Here is a 12036-nt window from a genome sequence, read left to right as displayed (position 1 = left end):
ATTAAACTTAATCGTTATCCTCATTAGTCCGTTACATATCTTTAGTTAATTACTCACTCATTCTGATCTAATTAAGGTTGGTTCATTGAATTTTTTCAAGGCATTTTTCATGCGTGCAGAAACAAATTCGAATTTTTGCAAAAAAGAATTGCTTTAAAATGGCAATAGTTTGCAAATGTCTTCATTTTCGTTCATTAGATTTTTTTCTATCAAAATGTAATTTTAAAAAAATCAGAATTTTTTGTTATTAGCAGTACAAGTAATAGATTCTTGTTTACTTCTTAAACACACACACAAAAACAAGTCCCTGAATTTCGCAGAATTATCCCTTTTTATATAATTTTTTAAAGTACATTCTTTAATTATTTATTTTTTTACCAAGACTGGCAGAATGGTATTTTACGTTAATAAAGGAGTAATAAGGGCGACAACATATGCTGCAGTTGATCTCTCTCTCTTTCTCTCTCTCTCTCTCTCTCTCTCTCTCTCTCTCTCTCTCTCTCTCTCTCTCTCTCTCTCTCATATATATGTCATTCACACACACTCTTGCATTCTACTTATCGCTCTCTAATTTCCTCTTCTAACACTCTTCTTTCTCACTCTTACATTCTCTTTTTTTCTTATCTCTCTATCCATCACTTTAGCACACGCTCTTACTCTTTCTCACGCACTCTTTATTTATCATTGTCACTCACTCTAGATATTTTATTTATTATATATATTTGTGGGTTTATTTTATCTAGTTTTTGTTTTTGTTTCTCTATTTTCAGTTTTTGTTCTTTTTCTGTTTCTATTTGTCCCTTTTTTGTCTTTGTTATTTTTCTGTTTCTATTTGTCCTTTTTTGTCTTTGTTATTTTTCTGTTTCTATTTGTCCTTTTTTTGTCTTTGTTATTTTTCTGTTTCTATTTGTCCTTTTTTGTCTTTGTTATTTTTCTGTTTCTATTTGTCCTTTTTTGTCTTTGTTATTTTTCTGTTTCTATTTGTCCTTTTTTGTCTTTGTTATTTTTCTGTTTCTATTTGTCCTTTTTTGGTCTTTGTTATTTTTCTGTTTCTATTTGTCCTTTTTTTGTCTTTGTTATTTTTCTGTTTCTATTTGTCCTTTTTTGTCTGTTATTTTTCTGTTTCTATTTGTCCTTTTTTTGTCTGTTATTTTTCTGTTTCTATTTGTCCTTTTTGTCTGTTATTTTTCTGTTACTATTTGTCCTTTTTTTTGTCTTTGTTATTTTTCTGCTTATGGTTGTTGTTTGTTCAGTTTTTATTGTTTTTCAGTTTGTTGTTGTTTGTCTTTTTTTGTGTTTCTGATTTTGTTGTTGATTGTTTTTCTGATTGTTTTTTTTTCTTTGTATTTCTGTTTTTATTATTGTATTTTCGTTTTTTTGTTATGTTTGTTGGTTGGTTTTACTGTTTTTGCTGTTTGTTCTTCTTCTGCATTTGATGTGCTTTTCTTGATTTTAGTTTATATTTTTCCTGTTTTTTCTTTTTGATTTTGGTGTTTATCTTTTTCTGTTTTTGTCTGTTCATTTTGCTTTTGTTCTTTTTCTGTTTTTTGATTTTCTTTTCTGTTTGTTGTCTTTTTTCTGTTTTTGTTCTTTTTCTGTTTTTGTTGTAGTTTATTCTTTTTTCTGTTTTTGTTATAGTTTATTCTTTTTTCTGTTTTTGTTATAGTTTATTCTTTTTTCTGTTTTTGTTGTAGTTTATTATTTTTTCTGTTTTTGTTGTAGTTTATTATTTTTTCTGTTTTTGTTGTAGTTTATTTTTTTTTTAATAAAATCGTTAAATTTTAAATACAATATACCCTCTTTATATACTTCTGAATAATCTGATAAGTCCCAACTCTGCAGATGTGCCTAAATCTGTAACATAGAACATGTTAAATGGACTAACGTTATCTTATTTCCAAAAATACATGATCAAGTTCGCCAAAAATTCACGACGGAAATGCGTGCCTATTTCGAATAAATATACTTTTGTTTTATTTCATTATTTATTAGCAGGCCGCCCGCCTAAATATTATATTTTAATTTATGCACATTCCGTATTTATATTATAGAACCAATTCGCTAATGATTATTATATTATATACAATATATAGTAGTGCTTTCAAAAGTTTTTGAGTGCCATCAGCTACAATCGAAATCAAAACCTAAATCTCCAACGGCATTCACTACAATATAACGTAAATACACATGAATATTAAAACTTTAAAAATTAACGAATTTAAACGTATAAATGTATATTTGTGCATGCGTAGAGAATTCGCATGAAAACGAATTACGTCTACCCAGTTCCAATCTTTTCATTTTGACCCTTTAGCAGACATCTTTACTAACTAAAAAAAGCAAATCGAATTGGTTACACAGGTCTGATTTCCCCATATATCCAGTTTCAAGTGTGTAGAAAAAATGTTAAAAATAGTTTGGTAGAGATCGTTCCTCGGACAGACAGTCAGTTTTCTAATATCTACAGATTTTGCAATAAACGTTTATAATTTCCTATTTCATATCTTTTTATGAATATTTTTATTTTTTTTTTCTAGGTATGGAAGGACATATGCAAGATACCGGCAAAGACTCTTATTGGTATTAGATGAACGTGAAACCACGAAAACATTTTGAATTAACGGATTCATTAACGGATTCCATATTTTATCGTCAAACGATAAAGTCTAAAGACAAAGCGAGAAAAATATGAAATAAAAAAAAAAAGGGAAACACGAAAAAGATGTCAAAACATAGATACTGTGAATCACGCGACTTATTTAGTCACGTGATATACACCATCAAAAAGTGAAACGAACAACATATATGGGGGGATCTTTTTTTTTTTTTTTCATCTCTTCAATCATTTTTTTTTTTTACCGAATTCTTTTTTCTTCGAATTTAACATTTCGTTCTTGGATTAATTTTTAAATATTGAAAAAAGAAAGAAAGGTTGAATAACGAAGCTAAACCAAAGAAGTGCCTTATAAGAACACTTGTCGATTTTTTTTTTTTTTTTTTTTTTTTGTGCAAACGCTGTTTATAGCGGCATAAATCATTTTATAAGGAACACGGTAGAGTAATTTGAAAAAAAAAAAAAACAATATATTTTTACATGCTAGTCATTTGTACCATATCTGTATATATATATATATATATATATATATATATATATATATATATCAAATAGTCATTAGAATAATTCTAGTTACAATAAACATTGGTTGTCATTAAAGAAACCGTGACCGATATCTTGAAGTATGTAATCAGACAGGAAGGCGACAAAAGCTTCTAGATTTTAAATTTAAATTAAGGCTATAAAGGTACCTCCAAATTGCACCAGATATTTACCCCTCTCATATCTAAGATGATATAACTAATATAAATCGAAATTATCATTACAACTTTTGGGCCATTTAAAAGGAAAAAGCCTAAAATAAAACTAATAATAATTTTTAATTGTTTTTCAACGTGCGAAATTAATGAAAATGCGAGACTAAAATCGTGTTTACATTATTGACGCCTTTCAAACAATGTTCCATCATAGTCTGCACTTTTTTTTAATTTTCTTCCTTTGAAGATTGTTACGTTGGATATGGGGCAGCCAAACTAGCTGCCAACATTGTCCTGCTTTTTATTGAAGCTAGCCGAGAGCTCTTTTTAATACCATCGCTGTTCCTTTAAGTGCAATTATCTGGATCTCTTTTGCACTTGGTTCACCAGGAATATTAGTTTGGTAGGACTTCAGGGTCTTTTTTATAAGCCCTGTAGCACCTATGATAACTGGTATGATTGATATCACCCTAAAATTCCAGTTTCTTTTCATATACATGAAACTAATATTTCGCCTGTTTCTCCTTTTCGGCTCTGTTCGGACGTCCATCAATTAGGTTCACTCACTTCAACCAAGGTTGCCACTCTCTCTGACTTATTCCATGTAACTATTTTGAAGGTGTGGACATGTCCGTGTTTAAGAAATCTAGCAAAAGTCAAATCCTGGCCAGATTTTGATGCAATTTTCTATGCGTATTCACTTGCAGAATTAATGTATAATTCTAATTTAGTTTTCGTAAAATACAGGAAAAATATAGGGGTTGAATACGTAATAAAAATACTTCCTCTCGTATATTTTACGAAAACTGCATTTTAAATACAAACTAATTTAAAAGTGAGTAAGCATAGAAAATTTCATAAAAATCTGACCATTAGGGGAGGGGGGACAGAAAGTTAACAAAAAGTATTTCCTAATTTTACAAAATCTTAGCAAAATATATATAAAAAATATATTAGAATTGAGTGTAGAGTTGTATTCCAACATTTAATTAACCATAAAAGTTGAGAAAAGTAGATATTTACTTTTTGCTAGCAATGGGGTGGGGGGGGGGGGCTTTGCCCGGGTGTAAAATACGTTTAAATATGATATTTTAGTTTGTCCAGATTTCGTATATATTATTATAGTCGTTAGTTCAAAAGTTTTTTTTTTAAGTATTTGGGTGCCACCAGCTAGAATCGAAACCGAAAGCAAACTGCAATATTCAAAGCTGGTGACGTTACCACTGTACCAACGTGACGCGCATATAAACTGATTAAAAATAAACTAAGATGAATGTACAAAATGTATAACGATTTTTTTTTAATTTTGACTCCTTAAAAACTATTTTAACCAGCTAAAGACCCATAAAAGAACGTAATGTAAAAAAAAATCCAATCATTTGAGGCCCGTAGTACCGCTCTGCGACTTTTAGTTTCGAAGGAGATAGTTTGAAAATATGGAGACAGACAGCCATATAGCCTTTCATATATTAGATATTTAAACGTTTTTTTTTTTTTTTTACTTAGCTTGAATTCGTAAATAGAAAATGGAAATGAATCGAATATTATGTTTCGTAACAAAATATCGTTATTTGTCAACAATATATAATAAAATCAATTAAATTGCAAAGAAAAATACATTCTCAAAAATAATTGTATTATTCATATTTAGCGCTTTTGGCCATCTGTCAAAATCATACAATTTAATTTCTACACAGAATGATGACGTCAATGATTTTGTGTAAAGCTTTTACGATTTATACAATAGTTTATTAAATTAAACACGAGTTATTTCGATCGGCAATCTATAAGTGGAATATTATTTTCTAACACAGTTAGGTCAGACATGATTAGTTAAACCAAAATAAATTGTTGTTTTTATCTGATTTGCTCAACTATATTTCCCTTTAAAATAAATGTCGTTATTAGTAACGTTTACTTATAATAATTATTATTATTGATTTTGCCAATTAATTTTTAGTTATGTTTTCGTATGAAAGAATTCGTGCCTTTTGTTGAATTATACATTCGTTCAAAACATTAGCAAAAGAAAACAAAATATTTATAAGAACGAATACACAGACACAATAACAGTATTATAGTTTTTTTTTTTTTTTTTTTTTTTAAGTAATGGGATACCACGTTCCAAATCCAAAAGCAACCCGTGGATAAAACTTAATGAAATTGTGAATTGGACGATGAACAATACTACGAGGGGATTGAAAATAATGAATGAAATGAAAAAAATTTGATTACTAAAGAAAACTGAAGAACAAATATTTCTTGGTATTGGCGTTGAAGAGGACAATTTTATAGTCTGCATGGAAGTAGTCTAATGATAATGTCTTCCACAGATGAGAAATTCTTGGAAATAAACTGTTCATGGAAATTTCAGTTTGGCTATAAGTGGAAAACACATTCTTTGAAGTGGACGAGGTCTTGGTGTAAATGTCTTACAGAGAGCAACCAGAGATGCCGAAAACTCTAATTAAAAAAATAAATTTCATATTGATTAAATTTTGATAATGAACTATGATCATCATTTGAATTACGATCTCTTTTAAAAAAAAATTATTACACACAAAAATCGAACATTTTTTTATCAAAAATAAATAACTACTCTATTTTTGCAGGAAAAAAAAATAAAACAAATTTTAAGAAAACTGAACACGTTTAAAATTTTCAGAACATGGCCGGATCAAAACATCTCCATCGATAATTTACAAAAGGAAAATGGCCACGATATTTTAAAAAAAGTGAGACAAAAATTCAATTTTATACAAATTAAAAAAAAAACGTCAATGTAAACATTTACTTTGTTGCCGTCCTATTGTAAATAACCTGTTTCAATTGCCAACTTTTAAAAGCTCTTGTAGATATCTATGTAGAAGTTTGATCGGATGTTCTGTTAGCTTAACGGGTGAAGAGCAGACTCGAAGCGTTCCACAAAATTTCGTAACAGAAATACTTGTTTGACATGGAATGACTCGTCAGTGGACTTAAAATACCATTCATTAGTGTTTGTTACATTTCTATGTTTGATTCTGGCACTATCAAGTTGACACCGGTTAAGCAACGTTGATCCTAGCCAGTACTAGATGGGTGATCATTTAGGAATACCAGGCGCTATGTTTAAAAGGATATCAACACCTCCCTGCAAGAACTGCAAAAAAAAAAAAAAAAAAAAAAAAAAAACTTACGTCTTCCTTTCCCCTGACCGGAATGTACATTCAGCTGGCGACCTCTTGAGATTTTTATATCTTGACATTTGACTCTTACTCTTTCGGAGGAATCTGGTTCAACTTGTCTAGAGTGAATGCCACTGGCGTACATATGATTTTTTTTTTCAAATGACTCTAAAGATGTTTCTTTGTATGAACAAAACCAAACGTCAGGCTTTGGCTCAGGCAGTCCAACTCTTGAACACTCTATCCAATGTAAAGTCAAACAAACAATGAGATTACAACGTACTAGTCAATAATTAAAGTCAAAACGAATTCTCGGATAAAAATGGCAGCCATACCCAAAGTTACCGTATATTATTATGTGTATATACATAAAATAGTAGCAATTTATTCAAAGTCTTTGATTACAAATACGTGGAGATAGTCTGTGCAGCCACCAAACAATAACAGTCACGTTGTGTTCAACTTATAAAAGCAGCTTGTATTTCTAACTGAAAGAAACTAATTAGTGTCAAGATACTGTCATTAGGTCCGTTAATTTATCATCATTAAACTAACGGTTTCATTTGAGGAAAAAAACTTTGTGCACACCAGCGAAAGTTGATGAAATACGAATCTCTACGAGGATAATGTGTTAGGAATTACTGGAAGACCATTATATGTGCTATCGAGGCGAGATGCTGAGGTTTCATTATCAGCTCAAAATCTAGATTCTTGACAAATTTTAGTCCCCCCCCATCGAACAAGAGATAGTACATAAAGAAAAGATAGGATATTAACTTCAAAGCATGGATATAGCAATCCCATAGAGTAATAAAAAAAAAACGACAAAATCTGGTAGTATTGTCAAATCTTGCTGAGATGCTCTGATTTAGTTGTAATGATGCCTCGGCGCCGAAACCAATACTGAACCCACATTAATCATCTGATGATAACTAATTTATATAAATATTATAGTTATTAACAAATCTCCCCAATACCTCGACGTTTGCCCTGAACACGTACGATTTTCAATCCAAACCATTTTAATATTTGATATTCAGATCTCCTGTGCCATAAATACGCAAAAAATAACATTTTTTTAACATTTTTCTGAAAATGAAAAATTACATATTCAAAAACTTCAGACACATATTTTATGTGCGTGTGATATGATATATATAATTATTTCCCTAATCAGATCACGTCGCGACCCACACAAACCATGAAAACTACAGAGACCTAGATTTGAGTTCCACCCTCATTTTGGGTTAATAATGTATATCCGAACTCAGAATTCGTAACTGCAGTCACTTGCATGCGAGGTGAGTATTCCGTTACCTGAACCACAATGCCGTGGTTTGCTTCATCTGTGTTAGTCAATATACTTGTCTGCATAGGGTAGTGCCAAGACATATATATATATATATATATATATATATATATATATATATGTATGTATTCAGATTATTGATGAAATATTTTGGTTACAATTAGCTTACGTACCTCCTAACTTCCGGCGTAGCGCTACCGGAAGCGGTGACAAGGCAAATCAATTCCTTCACTTTTATTGCTATTCAATATTTCTATTGAAAAGCGATTTATTGAAAAAAAACATAAGAAAAGGAAATTATTGAAAAATATTCAATAAAAATTAACAAAATGATAGATAAAAAATAACACAATTAGTCTTTATTTGCACTTTTAATAACAAGATAAGAAAACAAGTTTTTTATTTTATTGGAAATTTTATAAGAAACATGTTTATGAAATTATAAAAATATTTTTTTTAATTTTAAAAATTAAAGTTATTTGAATTTATATAATAAATATTTTCATGAAAGTATAAAAATAAAATTGAAATCAAAATAACAAAATTTCAAACATCATAATACATAACGTTCAATACATAATATTTACAAAATAGTTGGCTTTGATTCTCCGCCGCCACAGGAGTTCTTGCAGATGACTATAAAAGACTAATTGTGTTATTTTTATCTGTATAGTTTTGTTAATTATTATTATATACTTTTTAATAATGTCCCTTCCTTATATTTTATTTAAATAAGTCGCTTCACAATAGAAATGCTGAGGATCAATGAAAGAGAAAGAACTGATTTGCCTTGTCACCGCTTTTGGTGGCGCTACACTGGAAGTTAGGGGGTATGTTAGCGGAATATAATCAATATTTTAATATATGTAAATAAAGAGAAATGACCAAGAAGCGATAATTGTCATATACCAGACATTTATGGTAAAGTTCGAAAATAAAATGAACAAAAAGAAAAAAAAAACATATAGTCCATACATCAATTGCATGTGATTATTTATATTCTGTAAAAAAAAAAAATAATAATGGCATGCGGTTCCTGTATATATTGTTGTGACTAGGTCAAATTATGTGGAATAAACATTTGCGTCGATACGTAATTGCTTCATTCGTTAAGTACACGGACAGTTGATTAATAGTAATCCTAATCTTTTGATTCATTTGTCTTAAAAAATGTATTTCCCTGAAAAACAAAAAAGGTGAACCTATGCACAATATCGACTTCGACACGAGTAGATACGATGAGCATGATTTTAGCCAATAGAATGAACCTTTTGTCACACGTCACGCAAATTGAACGGACTCGGAAAAGTAAGTTGATTTTTAGTGAATCAACTTGAATCCAATCAATATTAGAGATGTGAGAAAATGAACAATGACTTTTATAAAAGTCTTTTTTTTTTCTAATAAAAAACATTAAAAACTGACATTATTATTATTTGCAAAAGAAACCCCCCCCCGTAAAACCCTATTTCGAAATGAATATTAAACATTTATTTATTCATTATTTGTTGGTTGTGTTTTATACGATATTAAATGATTTTTTTTTCTTTATATTTGATTATATTTCAGTCCCTTTGCTTTCAAAGCAACTGTTTGTTTTTTTTATAAAACAACTAAAGGAATAGACGTCACTTCTTTTCGCACGACTTTTCTGTATCTTTATGAACGTTAAAATGAAGATATAATCGTACTAAGTCTTATGTCTATAATCTTTACTCTTATTTTGATGAAAAGGCATCAGTGTTGCTTCTAGAAAAATGGCGTAATCTTAAGTGGGCTTAAAAAGAAAGAAATTCAATCCATCATGCTTAATTGGTGTCTAATAACTATGAATCAAATACATTTCTGAAATATTTGATTGTTTAAATCGGCGATTGTTCTGATATTATAACCCCTAAAACGACTTTACATCTTCCAAAGGACCCAACATTTTGGGGGATATTTATTAATTGATATTTAATGCATATTGTTAAAATTTCACAAAAATCAAAAGTATATGAATTTTTACAAAAGCCCTATACTACCCTTTCTCCATGAAACAAAATATAGCCCATATTATGATTCCTTGCACATAGCAGATCGGTTAATTATTAGGTTGGAGCAAAATTAATGTCGTTTTTTGCCGTTCAACTATATATATAAAAACGGCATTAGTTTTGCACCAACCTAATAGTTTAGAATTGATTTAGTACATACAAATATATAAAGATACTAGCATTTCAGCCCGGCGTTGCCCAGGTGTTTGGAGGTGTATGTAAAGCAAAAAAAAAGGGGGGGCTCAATTTCTTTAACTTTGACTCCTATTATGACCCTTAAAATTTATTGTCTTGGGCTCAAATCAAGTTATTAAGTTACATCCATGTCCAAGGAACCTTTATCTAAAATTTCAAGTGTTTATATCCAAAATTAGCGGAGTTTGGTAAAGTTCTCAAAGGTCAAATCGTTGAACTTTGACGCCTTAACAGCCAAATTTCTGGCCGAAAATGGATTACAAAGATTTACCCAAATATCAGTACACTGTATATCAAATTTCGAGTCTGTAGACTGAAAATTAACATAGTTATTGCGTAGGGAAATATACACAGGCACACACACATACACACACACACTTTCACAGATATATAGATAATCCTGTCTAACTATATAAACATAAGCACATACGTGTGGCCGGAATTGTTCGGAGATGTTAGAATATTCGTTATAGTCACAGCTCATGCTGTAAATATACATCCTAAACATATTCATCATTAAAACAAAAAGTCAAGGCCAAAAATACAGTTAACGCAGACAAACAACGTATTTATATTAATAAAACAGATGTATGTATGTATGTATGTATGTATGACTGTGAAAATATTTAACCGACAAACTCTTAAACTACTGGTCACATAACACTGAAATTAACAGGAAATAGTAATTATACACCAAGTATGGATAATAACGAGTAAAATCTGTTTTGATAAATCAATAACGCATACAGAAAATATATTGGCAAGTTGAAATGCAACCTGTTCATTTCAACTTGTCAACATATTTTTACTTCCTTGCACCAATTCAATCTATTTCTTCAAGTCGTTTAATATTAAAGCTTTTTTACCCATCTTTCGATAGCTACATCGGTAATCTATCTATCTATGTATATATATATATATATATATATACGTGTGTGTGAACGTGTCTGTGTGTCTGTATACATTTCCATACGTAATAAGTCTGTCAATTTTAAGTCTACAGACTCGAATTTGATATACAGGGTACTGGGATTTGGGAAAATCTTTGTGATTCATTTTCGGCCAGAAATTTGGCTGTTAAGGGGTCAAAGCTCAACGATTTGACTTTTGAGAACTCTACCAAACTTCTCCGACAATTTTGGGTCTAAACACTTGAAATTTTAGATATAGGTTTCTTGGACACGGATCTAACTTAATAACTTGATTTGAGCCCAAAACAAATGTTAAGGGGTCATAATATGGGGTCAAAGTTAAAAAAAAAAAAAAATTGACCGCTTTTTTTTTTTTTTTTTTTTTTTGCGCTCAACATACACCTCCAAACACCCGGGCAACGCCGGGCTGAAATGCTAGTATATATATAAATGCGAACATGAAAAGTAATATGGTTAAGATTAATTTTAGTAAGTGAAAGGACTAGTTGTTAAAACTGGAAAAGAAAAAGACGAGATTTTCTCGTAAAAAATACAAGTTTATATCTTAAAAAAGCATTAAGAATGTTAAAAACTTAATTTCACATTATATAATCAATTCTCAATGCTGCAGTCTTTTAAGTCATATTTTTTTACGAGAATATCTTGTCTTTTTCGTTTCCAGTTTTAACAACTAGTCTGTACTTTTCTATGTTTAATCTTAACAATATTGCTCATATTTTTCTATGTAATCCATGATTTTTCCAGCCTTTGCTGTGTCAACAATCCATAAAAAATTTTTACCAACTTCTTAAATTGACTAAATAAGAAAATCAAATAAAATACGTCATTAAGTAAATAAATATGCAGCAATCAGTTTTGGTCGGCGAGCATGGCGAAAGATCGGTTAGCGATGGAACACAGCGGCGGTGAATTATCAGCGAAAGTACAGTGAGTGACAGGTTGGGACAGCGGTGAACTATTACCGACAGTAGTAGCCGATTCGACGTAATCATGACGACAGGGTGAACAACGCGGATACGCAACGAATGAAAACATTGCAAGAAAACAATATAAGGTGGTTGGTTGTTTTTGTTTTACGGCATATC

At 30.2% G+C, this 12036-nt stretch overlaps 1 protein-coding gene across 2 annotated transcripts in view; it reads left to right on the top strand.

The window, feature by feature from the left end:
* Positions 1 to 9289, top strand: part of LOC145292064 (uncharacterized) — a 155307-nt gene extending 146018 nt beyond the window's left edge. For both annotated transcript variants that reach the window (XM_080138115.1, XM_080138114.1), the window contains exon 4: positions 2538 to 9289. In XM_080138115.1, coding sequence (XP_079994241.1) covers positions 2538 to 2587 — 50 coding nt within the window. In that variant the 3' untranslated portion in view covers positions 2588 to 9289. The remainder of the gene's footprint in view (positions 1 to 2537) is intronic.
* Positions 9290 to 12036: the final 2747 nt, after the last annotated feature.

The sequence above is a fragment of the Euprymna scolopes genome, chromosome 13, assembly GCF_053919585.1.
Source record: "Euprymna scolopes isolate OS-2025 chromosome 13, ASM5391958v1, whole genome shotgun sequence".
Classification (NCBI taxonomy): Eukaryota; Metazoa; Mollusca; class Cephalopoda; order Sepiida; family Sepiolidae; genus Euprymna; species Euprymna scolopes.
The sequence above is the reverse complement of the archived record's forward strand: the minus strand, read 5'-3'. Positions and strand labels throughout refer to the sequence as shown.